The sequence below is a fragment of the Panicum virgatum genome, chromosome 9N (genome assembly GCF_016808335.1).
Source record: "Panicum virgatum strain AP13 chromosome 9N, P.virgatum_v5, whole genome shotgun sequence".
Lineage (NCBI taxonomy): Eukaryota > Viridiplantae > Streptophyta > Magnoliopsida > Poales > Poaceae > Panicum > Panicum virgatum.
Genome location: NC_053153.1, coordinates 14,639,171 through 14,656,587, shown reverse-complemented (window position 1 = coordinate 14,656,587; position 17,417 = coordinate 14,639,171). Strand labels below are relative to the sequence as shown.

Genomic DNA, 17,417 nt, shown 5'->3' with positions numbered 1-17,417 from the left:
GCTCCACCAAACACAGAGGGGGGTGGATCCTTTATAAATGAAACCCCCAAACCCCTCGGATTTCCCGTGCTCATCATCACCACCCACCTCTCCTCCCCTCCGCCGCGACCTCCTCCTCGTCCCCCGGCGCTACTCCCCCGCTCCACGGTCCAAGGGTAAGCGCGCCTCCCCACCGCTCCCTACCTCTATATAGCCCCCCTTCCTCTCTCCCTCGCCCGCTCCCCCATTCCCTCGCCTTCGCCACCTCCCGCGCCTCTCGGATCGCCTCGGTGCGCGGTGAGTGGTCCGACGACGACGCGCGCGCGGTTTCTCGTGTTTTTTTTGGCAGCCGTCTAGATCCGTAGTCGTTGTCTCCTTCCGTGTCGGGGTTACTACGGCTCGGCGTGAGAGACTGGGGTTGGTGGTTTTGGTTGGGGAATGGTTGATCGAATTATTTGGTGGGTTTTTTCTATGCGTATGTATATGTATGCCGTTGAGATCACTGGGTTACTAGGGGATTAGAGCGAATTCATTCTGTTTGGTGTTCGAGGTGATGCTTTCGTGTCGTGATCATAAGGGCTGGCTGGAATTTATCTAGGTGTTTTGGTGTGATTAGAGTGGATTGGCTTCTCAGATCATAGAATTTTGGTAACAGAAGAATGACTCGTTAATTTTTATATTGATTGAAGCCAACGAACGGGTTCGTAGTCTTTACATCTTTTGTTAGATCTGATTATACCTTTAGAATTTCTCATGTTTATGCATATACGATCTGAGATTACATTGGTTGGGTCTCTGAGCGGGTAGCAGTAATTTTATACTGATGAATTTATTTCACTTGGCGTGCTTCCCATAGAAATGCACACTTTGTTACCTACTCGTTAGTCAAAATTTCCGAATTATAGTTTCTTACTACTGTTATTTGTAGCATGATACCTTCATGTCTGAAAGGGACAGTACTTGCCTTCCGACCAATTTTAGCTCTCCTGTACCCACACCCTGGGAAGGCTAGATTGCAATCAAAATGGAGGAGCTTAGTGCATATATCATCCCTCCATGGTATGGTTAACCCTGCCCAATTTAGAGAAATGGCTCGGATTAACCAAAGGTATTTCTGTGCGCTGAAGCATTTGAATCTCATTGTAGAAACAATGACGTAGGAGAAGTACCAAGTTTTAGTTATGATATGTTGGAACATACAGGAATACGTTTTGTCCTATTTTGCTGCTAGTTTCAGTAGCATTAACCTTTCTTCCCTGTTGCTGTGAATCAAACTGATTTTTAGTTTTCACTTGTATAGAAAGATGGCATCCCATATTGTTGGTTACCCTCGCATGGGCCCCAAGAGGGAGCTCAAGTTTGCCTTGGAGTCTTTCTGGGATGGGAAGAGCAGCGCTGAGGATTTGGAGAAAGTTGCCACTGACCTCAAGTCTAGCATCTGGAAGCAAATGTCAGAAGCTGGGATCAAGTACATTCCCAGCAACACCTTCTCATACTATGACCAGGTCCTTGATACGACGGCCATGCTTGGCGCTGTCCCAGAACGGTACTCTTGGACCGGAGGTGAGATTGGCCTGAGCACCTACTTCTCAATGGCCAGGGGAAATGCCACTGTTCCTGCTATGGAGATGACAAAGTGGTTTGACACAAACTAGTAAGTCAACTCCCATCTCTTGAATGTTTACCAACAGGTGGCCTTTTGTGGTATTGATCTAACATTTTGTTATTATTTTCGCTTTGCAGCCACTTCATTGTCCCTGAACTTGGCCCGAGCACCAAGTTCTCATATGCTTCTCACAAGGCTGTCTCCGAATACAAGGAGGCAAAGGCGGTATGCCCCTGTAACCATAGTGTTGTCTCACTAACTGTAATTTAGTTTATATAGTCATAGTCTGTATGCCCGTACGATTTAGTAATGTAAGGGGAAAAAAGTGCACCATTCTAACTTCTAGCTATCTGAATATGATCTGACTCTAGCATACATTGTTAATTTAGCATGTATATTTTGTTAATAGACCTTAAGTCATTATTTGAGCCCTTTACTAGTTCAATGCCTTCAGTGTATATATGGCCATTCTACAACATTGAAGTAAATTGCAACTTAACTACTTGGTGTTTGCAAGTCTTATCTGAAGAACAAAAATGGACAGTCTTGGAACAGACAAACATTGCCATCGTGAAGACAGTAGTTCTAATTGCCATATAATAACAGTTGTACATTATAGTGCATAATTTGCATATAAAACTACTCATTCCAAATTGTATAATAGTAATACACTAGGACCATCCAGAGTGCTCTTTATTTATTTGGTGATTGTTACCCTGTAAAGGAAGTGGCATGCTATTTTATATGAAAATGTTGCCTGCTCACTTGCATGTTTTTGCCCCTTGTGCAGCTTGGCATTGATACTGTCCCAGTGCTTATTGGACCAGTCTCCTACTTGTTGCTCTCTAAGCCTGCCAAGGGTGTGGAGAAGTCATTCTCTCTTCTTTCACTTCTTGGTAGCATCCTTCCCATCTACAAGTAAGCATCCACATTAAAACAGCCAACTTTTTTTTTCAGCGAACCTCCTTAGTTGATAATGTGGTATATTCTGAAATTCAGGGAGGTTGTCGCTGAGCTGAAGGCAGCTGGTGCTTCATGGATTCAATTTGATGAGCCTACCCTTGTTAAAGACCTTGATGCTCATGAATTGGCTGCATTCTCTTCAGCATATGCTGAACTAGAGTCAGCACTCTCTGGATTGAATGTTCTTATCGAGACATACTTTGCTGATATTCCTGCTGAATCCTACAAGTATGATTTTCAGTATTAATACATTGTCTTCTTCACCATAATGTCCTTGTAAAGTAATTTTATTGAGAAAGAAAACACTAACACTCTTGTTTTGCAAATGCAGAACCCTCACATCCTTGAGTGGTGTGACTGCTTATGGTTTTGATCTCATCCGTGGGGCCAAGACACTTGATCTTATTAGGAGCAGCTTCCCCTCTGGAAAATACCTTTTTGCTGGAGTTGTAGATGGACGGAACATTTGGGCTGATGATCTTGCTGCCTCTCTCAGCACTCTTCAGTCTCTTGAGGCTGTTGCTGGCAAGGGTAAGTGGTGAAGGATATATTGCTATAATCTGTCTTTCTTATGCGCCATAAGTTATTCAATAACCATGTACATGATGTTCAGACAAGCTTGTGGTGTCAACCTCCTGCTCGCTGATGCACACTGCTGTTGATCTTGTTAACGAGACTAAGCTCGATGACGAGATCAAATCATGGCTCGCATTTGCTGCCCAGAAGGTGGTTGAGGTCAATGCCCTTGCTAAGGCTTTGGCGGGTCAAAAGGATGAGGTTTGGCACTGTTCTTTACCAATTGTTCTTCTGAGTCCTTTAAACTTTAGCAGAGTACTTTTCCTAATCTGTACCTAAATTAATTTTTTTATTTGTAATATTGACATGTTTGTGTACAGGCTTACTTTGCAGCCAATGCTGCTGCTCTGGCATCAAGGAAGTCATCACCCAGGGTGACAAATGAGGAGGTCCAGAAGGCGGTAAGTAACAGAGCTTTACTCAATGAATGCTTTTTTTGGATGTTAGTGCACATCAATTCTAAACCTGAAATACATTTCTTACAGGCAGCTGCTTTGAAGGGCTCTGACCACCGCCGTGCTACCAATGTTTCTGCTAGATTGGATGCTCAGCAGAAAAAGCTCAACCTTCCCGTCCTTCCAACAACTACAATTGGTTCATTCCCTCAGACTGTGGAGCTCAGGAGGGTCCGCCGTGAGTACAAGGCAAAGAAGTAAGTGCCTCCATAGATATTATTACTGTCATGTCTTAAGTTCTTTTGTTATTAAAATGTGTTGTTGCAGGATCTCTGAAGAGGAATATGTCAGTGCCATCAAGGAAGAAATCAGCAAGGTTGTCAAGATCCAAGAGGAGCTTGACATTGATGTGCTTGTGCATGGAGAGCCTGAGGTAAGCATTCTTGGGTACTGATATTGTTCATTGTAGGTATTTGCATCAGCTTTTTTTTTTCTCAATGGACCACAGCATTTTGATGTATTACTTTTCTACAAGATGAAACCTTTACTTATTATGTACCATAATGCCTATGTATTTACAGAGAAATGACATGGTTGAGTACTTCGGTGAGCAATTGTCTGGTTTTGCATTCACTGCCAACGGATGGGTGCAATCTTATGGATCACGTTGTGTGAAGCCCCCCATTATCTATGGTGATGTCAGCCGCCCCAACCCCATGACTGTCTTCTGGTCCAAGATGGCACAGAGCATGACCTCTCGCCCAATGAAGGGAATGTTGACTGGCCCTGTCACAATCCTCAACTGGTCATTTGTCAGGAACGACCAGCCCAGGTTTGTTATTCTTACATTCTACTAGACAGTTCCAAATACTGTTTTGCTCTTTTGCTCATTCATTTGAATTGAGTGATTATTTATATTTTCTTGGTCAGGTTTGAGACATGCTACCAAATAGCTCTTGCAATCAAAAAGGAGGTTGAGGATCTTGAGGCTGCTGGTATTCAGGTTTGTATCTTATACTAATATAAGATGGTTTTCTAGTTCTTGATTCATCTATATGTCCATGTTCTACAACACATTTCTTGCTCTTTGCAGGTGATCCAGATCGATGAGGCGGCTCTAAGGGAGGGCTTGCCCCTGCGCAAGTCAGAGCATGCATTTTACCTGGACTGGGCTGTCCACTCTTTCAGAATCACCAACTGTGGGGTCCAGGACACCACTCAGGTAACCATCTTTCAATGTTGTGAGATACCTAGATTTTTTTTGTTAGCGTCGCTCCTGATGGTCCTTTTTCTTGGATAGATCCACACACACATGTGCTACTCCAACTTCAACGATATCATCCACTCCATCATCGACATGGATGCTGATGTTATCACCATTGAGAACTCCCGTTCTGATGAGAAGCTCCTCTCCGTATTCCGTGAGGGTGTGAAGTACGGCGCTGGCATCGGCCCAGGTGTCTATGACATCCACTCTCCCAGGATCCCATCTACCGAGGAGATCGCTGACCGTATTAACAAGATGCTTGCCGTGCTTGACACCAACATCCTATGGGTGAACCCTGACTGTGGTCTCAAGACCCGCAAGTACACAGAGGTGAAGCCCGCCCTGACCAACATGGTTTCTGCAACCAAGCTCATCCGCACCCAGCTTGCCAGCGCGAAATGAGTTGTTTGTTAGCTCCACGGTTTGTTGATCACAAAGCCAACAGGGCCAATTGTTTTTGAATAATTTGGGTCTCATCCCTGTTCCATGGTTAGGTTAGTCTCATTGGTATGGTATGCTGTTATAGTTGTATTCTATGTTTGGTGTGTCTTTTCTTTTAGGCTGTTTTCAGGCATGAGCTTTGGGTATAAACAGAAATGAAATATGCAGTCCTCAAATTGCATCACCAGCTACCTGCCATCTTTCGGTTTTCCTTTGTAGGAGGATTTCCATGTTGCGTTTGCACATGATACATTTGAACACACAACTGTTACACGCTCTTCACATCAACACTATATACAGGATAGTGGCACCAACACCCACCAATGCAAGGACGAGAACGAAGCCAAGAACATGGAGAACTCTGATCTTCTTCCACCATCTCTTGCTCTCACCCTTGCCATCATCATCATCGTCATTGTTCCTGGTGGCAGTTTCATTTGCATCGCCGTCACTTCTTGGCAAATCTTGTATGGACATCTCCTGATCTTGTCTCGGTTCCTCCGCAGCCTGATCTTGTCTACGTTCCTTGTCTTCAACCTTGCCCTTCCCTGGACCTTCTTGGGCGCTCCACATGCTGCCACTGCTGCTACCTGATGTGTCATCCGCATTGCTCGGCCTCATCAGCTCCCCAAGAGTCTGGGATCTCCCAGGCCGGTGCTCTTTGTGCTTGTCCTTGGACGCCGCCGCCGCCGCTGCAGATCCCTTGGGCAGGATGACGAAGAGCCGGGCGCTCTCTATGTTCATCTTCGCCTGGATGGCGCTGGCGTCGCAGCTCCTGGGGACCGGGAACACCTTGAGGAAGCGCGCCCATTGGGCGCCGCCGACCTGGCGCTCGCCGGTGACCTTCAGCTTCCGGCGGGTGATGTACAGGACCCTCAGCTCCTCCTTCCTGAACCCTGAATGGAGGAGGGCCATCATCTATCTGTTCAGAAGGTGTGACAGGCATGGTGCAACGCGGAATGGCGAGGTACAGCGTTACCTGACACGTCGACGGCGAGCGTGTCGGCTTCCTCCGTGCTCGTCCACTCGCACCGCGGGTCCAGGGCCGTGTACACCCGGCGGCGCGGCGGCGGGGCGGGCGCCGTGGCGGCGGCTGCCTGCATGATGATGGGGCCTGGAATGACGATCCTTCTTTTTCTGAAGCGAAAGGCTGACACGATCCTTGAAGCTTTTGAGCAGGAAAATGTGGTTATGACAGAGGATTAGGGGGTAGGACGGTGCGCAGTAGATTGCCTCCGAGACGGGCTATACGGTAATGGTTGTTGCTAGGCAACGTAACTCCTTGCTTTGCTTCAGCCAGTTGCAGATGCCTTGCTCTAGCTGCAAAATGGCACCCCTATGCTTGGGTTACTTAATAGTGGCAAAGCAGACATCGTTTTTTTTTTCTCTTTTTTTAGCGTATTGCTTATATGATGTATTAGATCAGGCAGCTGGTAGATGATGTATATCGATCTTCCAGAAAACTGCAAGTACACCACCAAAAGACAGCATTAGTTGAAACTTGCAAATAATCCCGTACAAGTTAAACAGTTGCATTTAGCACCATACTCCAGGTACTCTATCCTCCTGTTACAAACTTACACTTCGAGCAGTTTGGTAAGCTATGCAAAATGAAATGCAATTTGCTTCAAATAATGCAAACATCTGCAACAATAAAAACCACCAAAAGTGCATAACTTTTTCTCTAATTTGTAACGGCCCTTGGCCAACGACAAATACGGCCGCGATGTGAGCTGGTAGCAGCATGACATAAAGAGATACTGGTTCGAGGAGGAACATTGTCTTTCCACCTCATCTGTCTGTTTTTACTGATGATTGATGAATCAAGATGACATGTCTGGTTCGATACATCCTGCCCAGTGGGACCCACGCACACACCGAAAATACGCCAACGCCCAACGCACACAGCTCGCTATCACATTACTACATTGGGTAGCCGATCACGCCTTCTGAGAGTTCACAATCAACATTGGTTGCAGTGTTGCATAGTCGATCATAGTTTTCCCCTCTGCACCATCAGAAACGCGGATGCTTTGTCCGCATTTTAAAGTCAATTTTAGTTAACTTTATTTTCACATGATTAGTTAGGATCGTTGTCATTATCATTATTTTCTTTATTTATATCTTCTACTTTGTGCATGCTCGCATATTTGGTACAAGTGCTTGCATAAATATTCGAGTGATTTCCTATTGATACACGTGCGCGCAATGATATGCTTATTGATAGACAGGTATCACCCTGTTTCATTTGTGTTGGCTGCAGCAGTTGCAGCCTGCAAGTCTTGCTATATATAGTGGGTTTCGAAGAGTTATATTGTAAGAATTTTACAAAAAAAAATCTTTAATATTGTGCCTTACTTTCCATGTGTTACATTACATGTTACGTACCCCTCCAACTTCACGTGCACAAATCTCACGACCTCCACTTACCGTTTCTGTTTCCATTCATACTCTAATGTTTCATGCACACTACCGGAAAACAGCAATTCGCCGTGCGCCTCGCCTCAGACACACATCAAAGATTGAAGCTTTGCCGTGTGCCTGGATTCAGACACACGGCAAAGTTTGAAACTTTGACGTGCCCTGCTTTAGGCACACGGCAAAGAAGCTGTCGGCGCCGTCAGCCGTGCCCCGTCTCCGTCCGTGCCGTCTCCACTTTTTTTCGCCGTGTGCCTAGAAAAACACACGGGTTTGCTGTGTACGCGATAAAAAGCACACGGCAAAGCCGGGTTTGCCGTCGCTGCTGTTCGCTGTGGGAGTGTCGCCGTCGGCCGCGCACGGTAAAGCTGTTTGCCGTAGGCCGATTCCCGTAGTGGCACACGCATGGCACATCGACTATTTTGTGGAGTCCGTCAGTAATATACAAATAACAACAGTAATACAGTATTTGGGTATCATTTTATTTTTCTGAACTTGATCGACCAAGCAAATACCCATCTTTGAGCTCATTAAACCGTCACACCAGATGATAAACCAACAGCACCCATATATGTTATATGTACCCCACGCCTGCCATGTATGTGTGTATGTGTAATTATATGCTTGCATTGCCTCCTAGCCAGTTTACTGTGTACTCGGCTACTCGCACGCCACGCCACCGCCACACCTCGACTCAGCTTGCTCACATCTCGTCGCCGTAGCTCCCGGCTCCCAGGTGCCCATGGAATTGGCCGTGACCGCCCGCGCCGCCGGCTGCGTTCCGCAGGTTGTGCCACACGTAGACGGTGATCCCGAGGAGCAGCACCGCCGCGACCGCCAGGTTCACCAGCAGCCCGCGGGCCGCGGGGGCCGGCCTGGGCTGGCGCGCCATCGCCATCTCTCCCATCGCCGCCTCGTCCTGGTGCTCCTGGGTCATCTCCTTCTCCTTCTCCTTCTCCTGCGCCGCCTTCCTGTCCTCCTCCATTTTCCCCATCATCTCCCTCTCCATCCGCTTCTTCTCCTCCTCCTCCTCCTTCGCCCTCTGGACGGCGGCCAGCGACGGCTCGGGCTTGGTGGCCGCCGCAGCAGGCGTCGGAACGGAGGGCAGCCGCGCGGGCAGCTCCGGCGCCGGCTCAACAGCCGACGGCTTCCTCGGCAGCGACGGCCTGTGCTCGGCGGGCTGCCTCTGGGAAGTGGCAGGAGCCAGAGGCGCCGCCGGCGCCGACTCCCTGAATTCCTGCGGTGCCGACCTCCCCATGGTGGGCACGGGCGGGGCGGGCGGCGGCGAGGGAGCCTTCTTGGGGAGCGTGATGGTGAGCGTCTCGCTCTGGAACTTGGCGCGGATGCCGTCGACGCTGCAGTTGTCCGGGAGCTGGAAGTCCTTCTGGAAGCGGCTCCACCGGTTGCCGGCGAGGGGCCGCTCGCCGCTCGTCCGCAGGTGGCCGTGGTTGTCCACCAGCACGCGTATGTCGTCCTTCTTGAACCCTGCACCCACATCCCACCGACCAACAATTTCCCATTAGTTTAGTTTCTCACGAGATCATGGAAACAACAGTGTGTAGCCGCATCGTCTTCAATCTCTCGCGCGCTTGCCTGGGAGTACGATCTTGACGCTGTCGGCCTCGGCGCCGCGGCTCCACTCGACGGAGGGGTCGTACTCCTCGTAGGCGCGGTTGCGGGCCCTGGCCATGGATGCGGCTTCTTCTTCGATGGTACCCTCCAACTGGCTGAACGCGATGTGCTGTCGATCGGAATGCTTCTGCTGCTGGTGTGGTGTTGATGGCAATGGCGATTTGCGCTGGATGTATATATACAAACACTTCTGTGGACAGAGCAGGTGGTATAGGAGAGGAGAAGAATAGATTCGAGCATGAAGTTGGCTTCATGGACAAGTGACCCTCGGGATTTTCTCACCTCCTAGCCTGGGCAACGCAGAGCATGGGAAGTATTCCTTGCTTGTTTTCAGGGGACGGGAAATCAGTCCATGTGAACTTGCAGGAGATGTTGGTCGGTTGCTCAAGAGAAGCATATTAATTTGAGTCGGATAGGTATTTTTAGACTTCAGGACCGGCATGGAATTTTGAGTCGGCTAGGCCTTCCAATTTTTATTTCAAATTTTCTCAGTACAACTTCGATGAAATTTTCTTGTGTTGAGCCTAGCTCAAGTCTATTTGTGACATTTTTGCGAACAATTTGTGGCGTATATCTGTGCGAACAGATGGAGAAAGTGTGTCCTGTTTGTGACGTGCGACACCATAAACTGCAGTATCAGCGGGATGCAAGTGGTTGCACACAGCCCGGCACAGCAAGTGATTATACAGTTTCGCAGACAAATCCAGTTACATGCCCTTCTATTCATTGGAACTCTGCATTTAGCCCACCAGACCCGGCCAAATTCCTATCGATGGAAATCGTCAAGCAGTTTGTTTGAGTAATTTAACAGCGCCGTGTAATCCATTACACCTTCACGGCACACCATCACATTGAAACTTCAAACATGAAATGCAAAAAGAGGATCGGTTCAGCAGCTTCGTAGGCATGCCTCCATGTAAAAAGCAGCTACCTCAGCACTGAATCATGCAGATTTAGCCCCCATAGAGTCGTATGGGAAGAAGTCTGTTTTGCCAACTCGAACAGAAATCCCAACTTATGTCACATTGTCACTTGACAAGTATGCTAGTGGAGTTCATGTGTGGCCGCGGCCTCCGCATTTTGAGCACATAATGTTTCCAGTTCCCCCGCAACCTACAGTAACTTGAAGTATCAGAACATGCATTACCTATATGGCTATATAGCATGACCACAACTGTTGCACAAAATGCTTTCGATCTTGTTTACCTAGACATCTGACTTTTACGATGATTCCTTGGCTCTCCAGTATCGAGTCGACATACAAGCCTGAACCAGCACAGGTTTCACACAGCACGGCACCTTTAGCTTCACAGCTTGTACAGGGAGGATTGTCCCCAACGTTCTTCTTTTCCACATTTAAACCAGTAGGTTTACCAATATCCTCCTCCGGAACAGATTTGTCATAGCAGAATAAGGATTCGAGGCTACTCTTACTTCTTTGCAGGCCATTGATTGCACTTGCTTTAACCTACGTGCCAAGAAAACTTAAGACTCTTGAAACAATTTCCCATAATCCCATTACCATTGAATGTCCACTAAAAGAAACTCAATCCAAATCATGCAATCGAGCACAACAAAAGAACACTCGTGCCAAGAAGCATAATCTGGCAGATTGAGGTTTGATAGAAAGATATATGATATGAACGACAAAATTTCAATCAAGCACAGCAAAAGAGGACAGGGTAGAAACAATATTTTGTCTAACATACTACCTCCAGAAGCATAGTTCTGAGGTTGTAACAAAAAGATAGATAATGTGAATGTAAAATTGCAACAAACTCAAGTGATTGCTCCCCTGGTGTATTCAGTGCACACATGCGTGTATGTAAACGATTCAAGATTCATATAGGCATGGCAGTTGGGCTGTGAATGATGAACACCATGATATTATTACCTTGATAGCTAGTATGTCCGCACAGTACAGATATATTCACAAGGTTAATTGCACAGCTTTTGTGCTGGTGGTCAAGCTATGAGGTCACATCCACTGGTACAACCTACAATTTCCTATGATAGCTAGTAAGGCCGTGTGTGAATGACATAGTCTTCAGACAGGTTACACTATACTACTTTCCTCAAGATGTCGCCTAGTCTGTTCGTTAGTATTAAGGGTGTGTTTGGACCTTAAGCAAGGATGATTCTAGCCTTGCCCAGCAAGGGCTGGCGTTTGGTACAAAAGAAAGAAAAAAGACTCACTTCTGACAGCAAGCTGGGTAAAGTTGATCTAGGCAAGGTCAACTAAGAATCCAAACGTACCCTAAGCGATCCTTCAAAGTAGCTACTGATGTGTAGCATATGCATTATTGTTACTAATAATTTCCTAAAACAAAAGCAACGAGTTCATCATTTCATTGAGGATTTTCACCAATGTTATCATCCCTTCAGGAACAAAAATAGCAAAAACACCGGTACCATGGTTGCCTGCAAAACTTGTAGCCAGCCAGTTTAACAACAGAGAATTCAAATCCACACAATTTATCGGTTTCAGCATGTTGTTGGCCCATCCAGAGATAAGTGGAACAAGAATATTTTCAGTGGCCAACGAAATTTAGGGGCCTTCCCTGTTCACAAAGTGCTACCTAGGTGCTAAATCTTCCGGTCAAAATGCTGCCATTTGCATTCCATTCGCTAACACTATATAGGCAAAAGGGGGGGGGGGGGGGGGGGGGGCGAAAATGACGCGCCAAAATTACAGGAAAAATTCGTCCCCAAGGCACAACGACCCTGGAGCTCTGTAGGCAGCAACATCGAGCAGGAGGACAAGGCCTGCATACCCGTCGATTCCCACACTCCCGCAGACCCTAATGGCACGGACAATTCACCCCTCGCGAGGGGAGCGGAACAGGAGGGGAGGAGGGAAAAAGGAGGCCACCTTAACCGCGCGGGACACGGACAGCGTCGAAGGCGAGGCCGCGCGCGGCGGGAGCCGCACGGATCGACGGCTTCGGAGAGATGCTGCCGCGGGGACGAGCGGCTGCCGGAGCCCAGCGGAGACCCCCATGCTCTCTGCAAGAGGAAAGTTTTCTTGGCCTCGCCGTCGCAGCGGAGCGGACAGCCCCCTTCTTGTTCATCGCCCCCGGCTTCGGATTCATCGCCCCGGGCGGGCGAGGGCCCACTTGCAGAGAGTCGGTCGGGAGGGCCTGGAAACTGACGAGTAGTGCTGGACCGGTTTCTGGGTGGTCCATCTGGCCCGTCAAGAGTGTGAAAAGCATGCGGAACATGGCGGGCCGGGCTGTTGCGTATAAATCGCAAATGAGGGGCAGCAGCTGTTATTAGGTGGGCTGGTCCATCTCCAGAATTGATTACAACCCAGAGACGTCTACATTTCTCATATACGGGACTCTGTAGTCTGTACTGCACTACTGGTATGATCTGCCGTCGACGGCAGCAGGGGGGCAGGGCCGCCACCACGGCTGGTGCGGTGCGGACTTTTTGCAGGACTACGCATGCGTTGGGACTAATTGAAACCTGACTACCTGAGTCAGCAGCCACTGTGTTACAGAAAGCCTATGCTCGAAAACCAGACAGAACCAGAGAAACTCAGACATCATTTTTGCAAGCTAGAGGGTGATGCACAGAAGAACAAGAAAAAACCTCGCCGCCACGAGAAAAGCGGGATCTTATCCATTCGTTTAGCGTTTAAAGTGGGACGGGCCTGTAGATAATGGTGGCACATCGTAGCAATCATCGGCTGTGGTGTGCCATTTGAAAGCACGGGTCGTGAGACACCTTATACGTGCGGTGAACGAGATGCAACCCAAAAGCTCAAGTGCAGGGCCGCATCGGGTGTTTTTCCCTGCGGGGTTGATTTAACGGAAACAGTACTGAAACAGAATACTTTAGATGCTCACAATCAAACTGCAGTTACAAATCCCAGGGTCGCCGAATCATTGCGGATTTTGGATGTAGTGGAGAATTCGGTGCTAAAAAAACCCTCTTTGGTCCGCTAAAATTCGAGACATGTGCAGGAGGTTCGGCAACGGGAACCTTAGGGCATGTACAATGGTATAGACGGCAGCTGTCTGTAAGTGTATAGAACATCGCACATAGGCAACAGAATAGATAACTTGTACAGTGGAATGTCTGTTAGTGTGTCTGTTAGCTATTTAATATATGTATGGGCACATAAAACATGGTGATCAATCATACAATTGATCTTTGTGTACTATTTTATTGCATATATGAAAGTATGCTTTGGGGATATGAATCTTTTCATCGCAAGAAGACATCTCAGGCAGCTACATAATTTCCGCATACCAAAATATAGTTAATCCTCTGATACACTGGCAGAGATGGTGTATGTAATAAAAATCTGACGTTAGATGCATATCAGGGTAGAACGGGCGCAACATTTTTTGGCCAGATGCTTTGCCATGTCCAGAGCTCCATGAACCATCCACGATTCAACAGCATACGGGTCTTCATCTTCATCACTAATTTCAGGGGTCAGAGCACGCAAGCTTTTCTGTATGTTCTGCAGATCTTTTCCTTCTGGAATTCAGGTGCGTGCAATCAACAACTAAGATCACTTTATATTTTTAAATTCAGATTTGATCAAACAAGACATCTACCGTGTACCTGTCAAAGAAGGGTCGGGCATTGCTACATCCAGAGCAGTGACAATGTTCTGCCTACCTTGATAAGATAATATGTGCACAAGCTCACCAATGTCCAGATAACCAGATTTCATCCCGAGTAGAGAAATAAAAAACAGTAACATTGTATAGGAACCATTCCACAAATATAATTGATCATTAACTTGTAGTAAGGTTGCAGCTATCCACAAATTATTGTCAGACCAACTATAATTTCATCTCAGTTTGCTAGTTGAATAATTTAGTAGGTTTTGCATCACATGACAACAAGTCACTCACCCACGCCTTCATCAATCAACTTCTCAATCATTCCTGAGTGGAGTGGCTAGCAGAGTAGCAAGAAAAAATGCAGAACAAAAATGCCCAGGTTGTGCCTAGATTAAAAAACAATTGTAATCATAGAACCGTGAACTCAGTAGATGTACATAGATATCAGTTAACTACATTTTGTCATCACTATGGCACAACAATACAAGATAAATTTAGTAACTATCATAGATAGGCAAGTTCTATTGTAACAAGTTTGTATCTGTCAAGCTATAGATACATAATTGACCACAGAGCAACAGATTTAGATACAATGTGCACTTATAAAAATGCATATCAATTTTATAAGGCTCTGGTTGCATCCAAACACACAAATCAATTATAATCTGCAAGACAAAGAAAACAGGTGGTTCAATGGACAGCTAACAATCAAGTTAATTTCATTGCATTTGGAATGACCAAGACAGTTCATTTCATTGCAATTGAGAGGCTGAAACACAAAATTTCTTAGAGAAAACACAGACAAAATTATTACCAATCTCCCAGATCTAAAGATGGAGGTTTCATACATGGATCAGGCACCGGGCTATCACCACTGTCTTGGCACCAAGCAGCAGAGTTTGTCGCTGGTTGAAGGGCCCCATGGACTTGTGTGGGGGAGATGGTTGCACTGCCGCTGAAGCTTAGGCACCGGCGCAGGCTGAATCCCCTCGGAGAAGGACGCCATGGCTCCAATAGGGAGGTAGTTGTAGCTGAATCCAGTCCTGCGCCGCCATGGCGGCCGGCCTTCTGGCCCAGCGCCACCGCTGCAGCTAGCAGATCCGGCATCGCTGCAGCCTCGTGATTCTCCTTAGTCATGGCCCGTCAGTTGCTGCTTCAACAATTTGTGAGGTAGAGGGATGGAGTTTTACGGGGAAAACGGTAGCGCTCGTTGGGTGATTTTGCCGCCTTGGCTGGAATCACGCGCCAAAACAAGGTCGCCCACACTCGATCCGTCGAAGGCGTTGCTGAGTGGGAACGATGCACACAACGCGTGAGCTCCCGTCGGTAAGACCTGGGAGCACGGGCCGGTGCCGTCGCCTCGCGAGACGACGGCACCGCACGGTTCCGCTCCAAAACGTGATTAATGAGCTTTGGTTAACACAATAAACCGGTTATAGACGACGCATTAATGTGCGTTGTACATGCCAGGGACACACACCGCACATTTCAATGATTTGCTGCGTTTTCCGCAAAAGATCTCTACCCGCACAGGGTTTGTTTAGTTCCTCTGTTTTGGAATTTTGAAGAAAAAAATTACACTTGAAGTATTAACTAGAAGACGAATCTAATTAATCTGTCATTAGCATATGTTTACTGTAGCTTTGATGTAGCAATTTAATGTCTAATCACGGCCTAATTATATACGTCTCGTTGATTTACAGTCTATTTGTGTAATGCGATTTGTTTCGACTATATTTAATACACTATACAGTCCGTTTATAAATTTTTTAGAATTTTGAAAAATGGATCTAAACAATGCCTTTGGCAGGCCGATGTCGAGCGGCGGAGGGCACGGGCACGGCAGGCACGGCGCGGAGCGCGCCCAAGGACGGCGGGCCACACGGAAAAGAAAACCGATGATATCACTGACCACAGGAATCAGAATCAGGCTGCAGACAGGGTTTTAATATCCGATCGGTGTCCGGTAACCGCCGGCCTCCGGTAGCGGTACATCGGTCCGGTTTGGTTGGTTACCGGTCGGAACCGGTGGAATTCAAATTTGAATTTAAATGGCGCAGTTCAACCGGTTCGTACCGGTATACCGGCCGGTTTGACTGGTAACCGGTCGGTTTGCCTGGTAACCGGTCAAATTCATTTTTTTTATTTTTTGGTTTAAATTCAAATGCCCGCAAAGTATACTAAATAAATGTTTGTATAATATATTTTAGTGAACCCTCCAACCCTCTTTTATACTACTTTTACATTGTATTTGTATACTTTTGTATGCACGTTTTTTTTGTTTAACTTCAAATCCCCGCAAACTATACTAAATGAACGAATTTTTGAGAAAATTTGATACCATTAGATTCGTCACACCTTGAAGTATTTTTAGGAATTTTTTGGGAATTTTTCATTTTTTTGAATTTAAATTTAAATTTTGAATTTGAGCCGGTTTGGTACCGGTCCGATTTGACCGGTTAGGTAAACCCTGGCTGCAGAGACCAAGACCGACCGAATCCTCGCTCGCCTCCACGTACGCACCACCATTGCGTTCCCCAAAGGAGGAAAAACCTGAACGAGTGGGGTTGGAAAAAATTCTATATAATCCCCTCGCCTATATACAGTAAGCAACATAACCCTCTCAACTACAAAACTAGATATTTAACTCTCTCACCTTTGCATAAATAACCTCCTAGGTGATTTACATAGTAAATGGTCTATCTTATGAGTTACTTATGAATTTTTAAAATGAATTACTTATGAATTTTTTTTATTTTTTAGTTTAAATTTGAATATTTTAAATTTTCATAAAATGTAAAATCACCTTCAAAACCACCTACAAGGCCAAATTTGCCCGGTTCCGATTGTGATAGTTGGATGGTTTATCTTATCCGGTTTTGTAGTTTAAGATTGGAAATCGAACTTTTACGATAGTTCAAGGGTGTAAACTACTCCCTCCTTCCCCGTTTATAAGGCATACACGTATATCAAGATTCAAACCTTCTCATCTTTGACCAATAATTTGACTATTAAATTTTTATTTTTATAATGCAAATTTCATATGATTGGATTCATAATCAAATATAGTTTACAATAATTATAAGTTTATAATCAAAAGTGATATAATATATGATAAATAAATGGTCAAAGTGTTGTTTAGAAGACCGTGTCATGTTCCACCATGCCTTATAAATGGGGAAGGAGGGAGTAAAATTTTCCCTATATAAAATCATCTAGAGGGTCATTTAACTGGTCTTGCAAAGATGAGGAGGTTAAATATCTGATTTTATAGTTGAGGGGATATGTAGCTAACTATAGATACATCAGGGTTCTATAGACTTTTTCCAGTGGGGTTTGACCACAGTTCGTGCGCGGGCTTGCCTTTTTAGAGGAGAATCGAGGCGATAATGGTGCGCCGCATCCAGGCATCCAGGCTTCTATCTTTGCCTCCCCAAAACGACGGAAATGCCAAGATTACTCTAACATCGAATCCGAACTTTCAGCTGGAAAGCTCTTGTCACGCGTTCGGGCACACTCCAGCCGTCGCGCCGACACGTACGTGTAAACGCCCGCCC

General features: G+C 46.3%; 4 protein-coding genes and 1 long non-coding RNA gene across 7 annotated transcripts; 1 reads left to right on the top strand and 4 right to left on the bottom strand.

Annotated features, from left to right (window-relative positions):
- Positions 1 to 5,414, top strand: LOC120692475 (5-methyltetrahydropteroyltriglutamate--homocysteine methyltransferase 1-like). Of its 3 annotated transcripts, XM_039975783.1 has the most exons (15): positions 72 to 155; positions 908 to 1,087; positions 1,280 to 1,633; positions 1,723 to 1,810; positions 2,376 to 2,503; positions 2,585 to 2,776; positions 2,880 to 3,079; positions 3,162 to 3,325; positions 3,445 to 3,525; positions 3,610 to 3,776; positions 3,847 to 3,952; positions 4,101 to 4,351; positions 4,450 to 4,522; positions 4,613 to 4,741; positions 4,820 to 5,414. In XM_039975783.1, exons 2-15 carry the CDS (start codon positions 909 to 911, stop codon positions 5,186 to 5,188), a joined length of 2,481 nt encoding a protein of 826 aa, XP_039831717.1. In that variant the 5' UTR covers positions 72 to 155; position 908; the 3' UTR covers positions 5,189 to 5,414. The 3 variants fall into 3 exon arrangements, with proteins under 3 accessions (XP_039831718.1, XP_039831717.1, XP_039831719.1); XM_039975784.1 differs by lacking the exon at positions 908 to 1,087 and having other exon boundaries at positions 1 to 155; XM_039975785.1 differs by lacking the exons at positions 72 to 155; positions 908 to 1,087 and adding an exon at positions 177 to 276.
- Positions 4,987 to 6,504, bottom strand: LOC120692476 (inactive protein RESTRICTED TEV MOVEMENT 2-like). Its single transcript, XM_039975786.1, has 2 exons — positions 6,207 to 6,504; positions 4,987 to 6,123 (listed from the first exon to the last, which is right to left on the bottom strand). The coding sequence occupies exons 1-2, from the start codon at positions 6,328 to 6,330 to the stop codon at positions 5,507 to 5,509; spliced, it is 741 nt and encodes a 246-aa protein (XP_039831720.1). The 5' UTR covers positions 6,331 to 6,504; the 3' UTR covers positions 4,987 to 5,506.
- Positions 6,505 to 8,103: 1,599 nt separating this feature from the next.
- LOC120690792 (protein RESTRICTED TEV MOVEMENT 2-like) lies at positions 8,104 to 9,773 on the bottom strand. The gene is made up of 2 exons (XM_039973600.1): positions 9,239 to 9,773; positions 8,104 to 9,130 (listed from the first exon to the last, which is right to left on the bottom strand). The coding sequence occupies exons 1-2, from the start codon at positions 9,333 to 9,335 to the stop codon at positions 8,349 to 8,351; spliced, it is 879 nt and encodes a 292-aa protein (XP_039829534.1). The 5' UTR covers positions 9,336 to 9,773; the 3' UTR covers positions 8,104 to 8,348.
- Positions 9,774 to 9,931: 158 nt separating this feature from the next.
- LOC120690793 lies at positions 9,932 to 12,341 on the bottom strand. Its single transcript, XM_039973602.1, has 3 exons — positions 12,150 to 12,341; positions 10,484 to 10,745; positions 9,932 to 10,390 (listed from the first exon to the last, which is right to left on the bottom strand). The coding sequence occupies exons 1-3, from the start codon at positions 12,276 to 12,278 to the stop codon at positions 10,332 to 10,334; spliced, it is 450 nt and encodes a 149-aa protein (XP_039829536.1). The 5' UTR covers positions 12,279 to 12,341; the 3' UTR covers positions 9,932 to 10,331.
- Positions 12,342 to 13,405: 1,064 nt separating this feature from the next.
- On the bottom strand, positions 13,406 to 15,311 carry LOC120693352. Its single transcript, XR_005682970.1, has 2 exons — positions 13,856 to 15,311; positions 13,406 to 13,768 (listed from the first exon to the last, which is right to left on the bottom strand). It is a non-coding gene; the product is annotated as an uncharacterized LOC120693352 (long non-coding RNA).
- Positions 15,312 to 17,417: the final 2,106 nt, after the last annotated feature.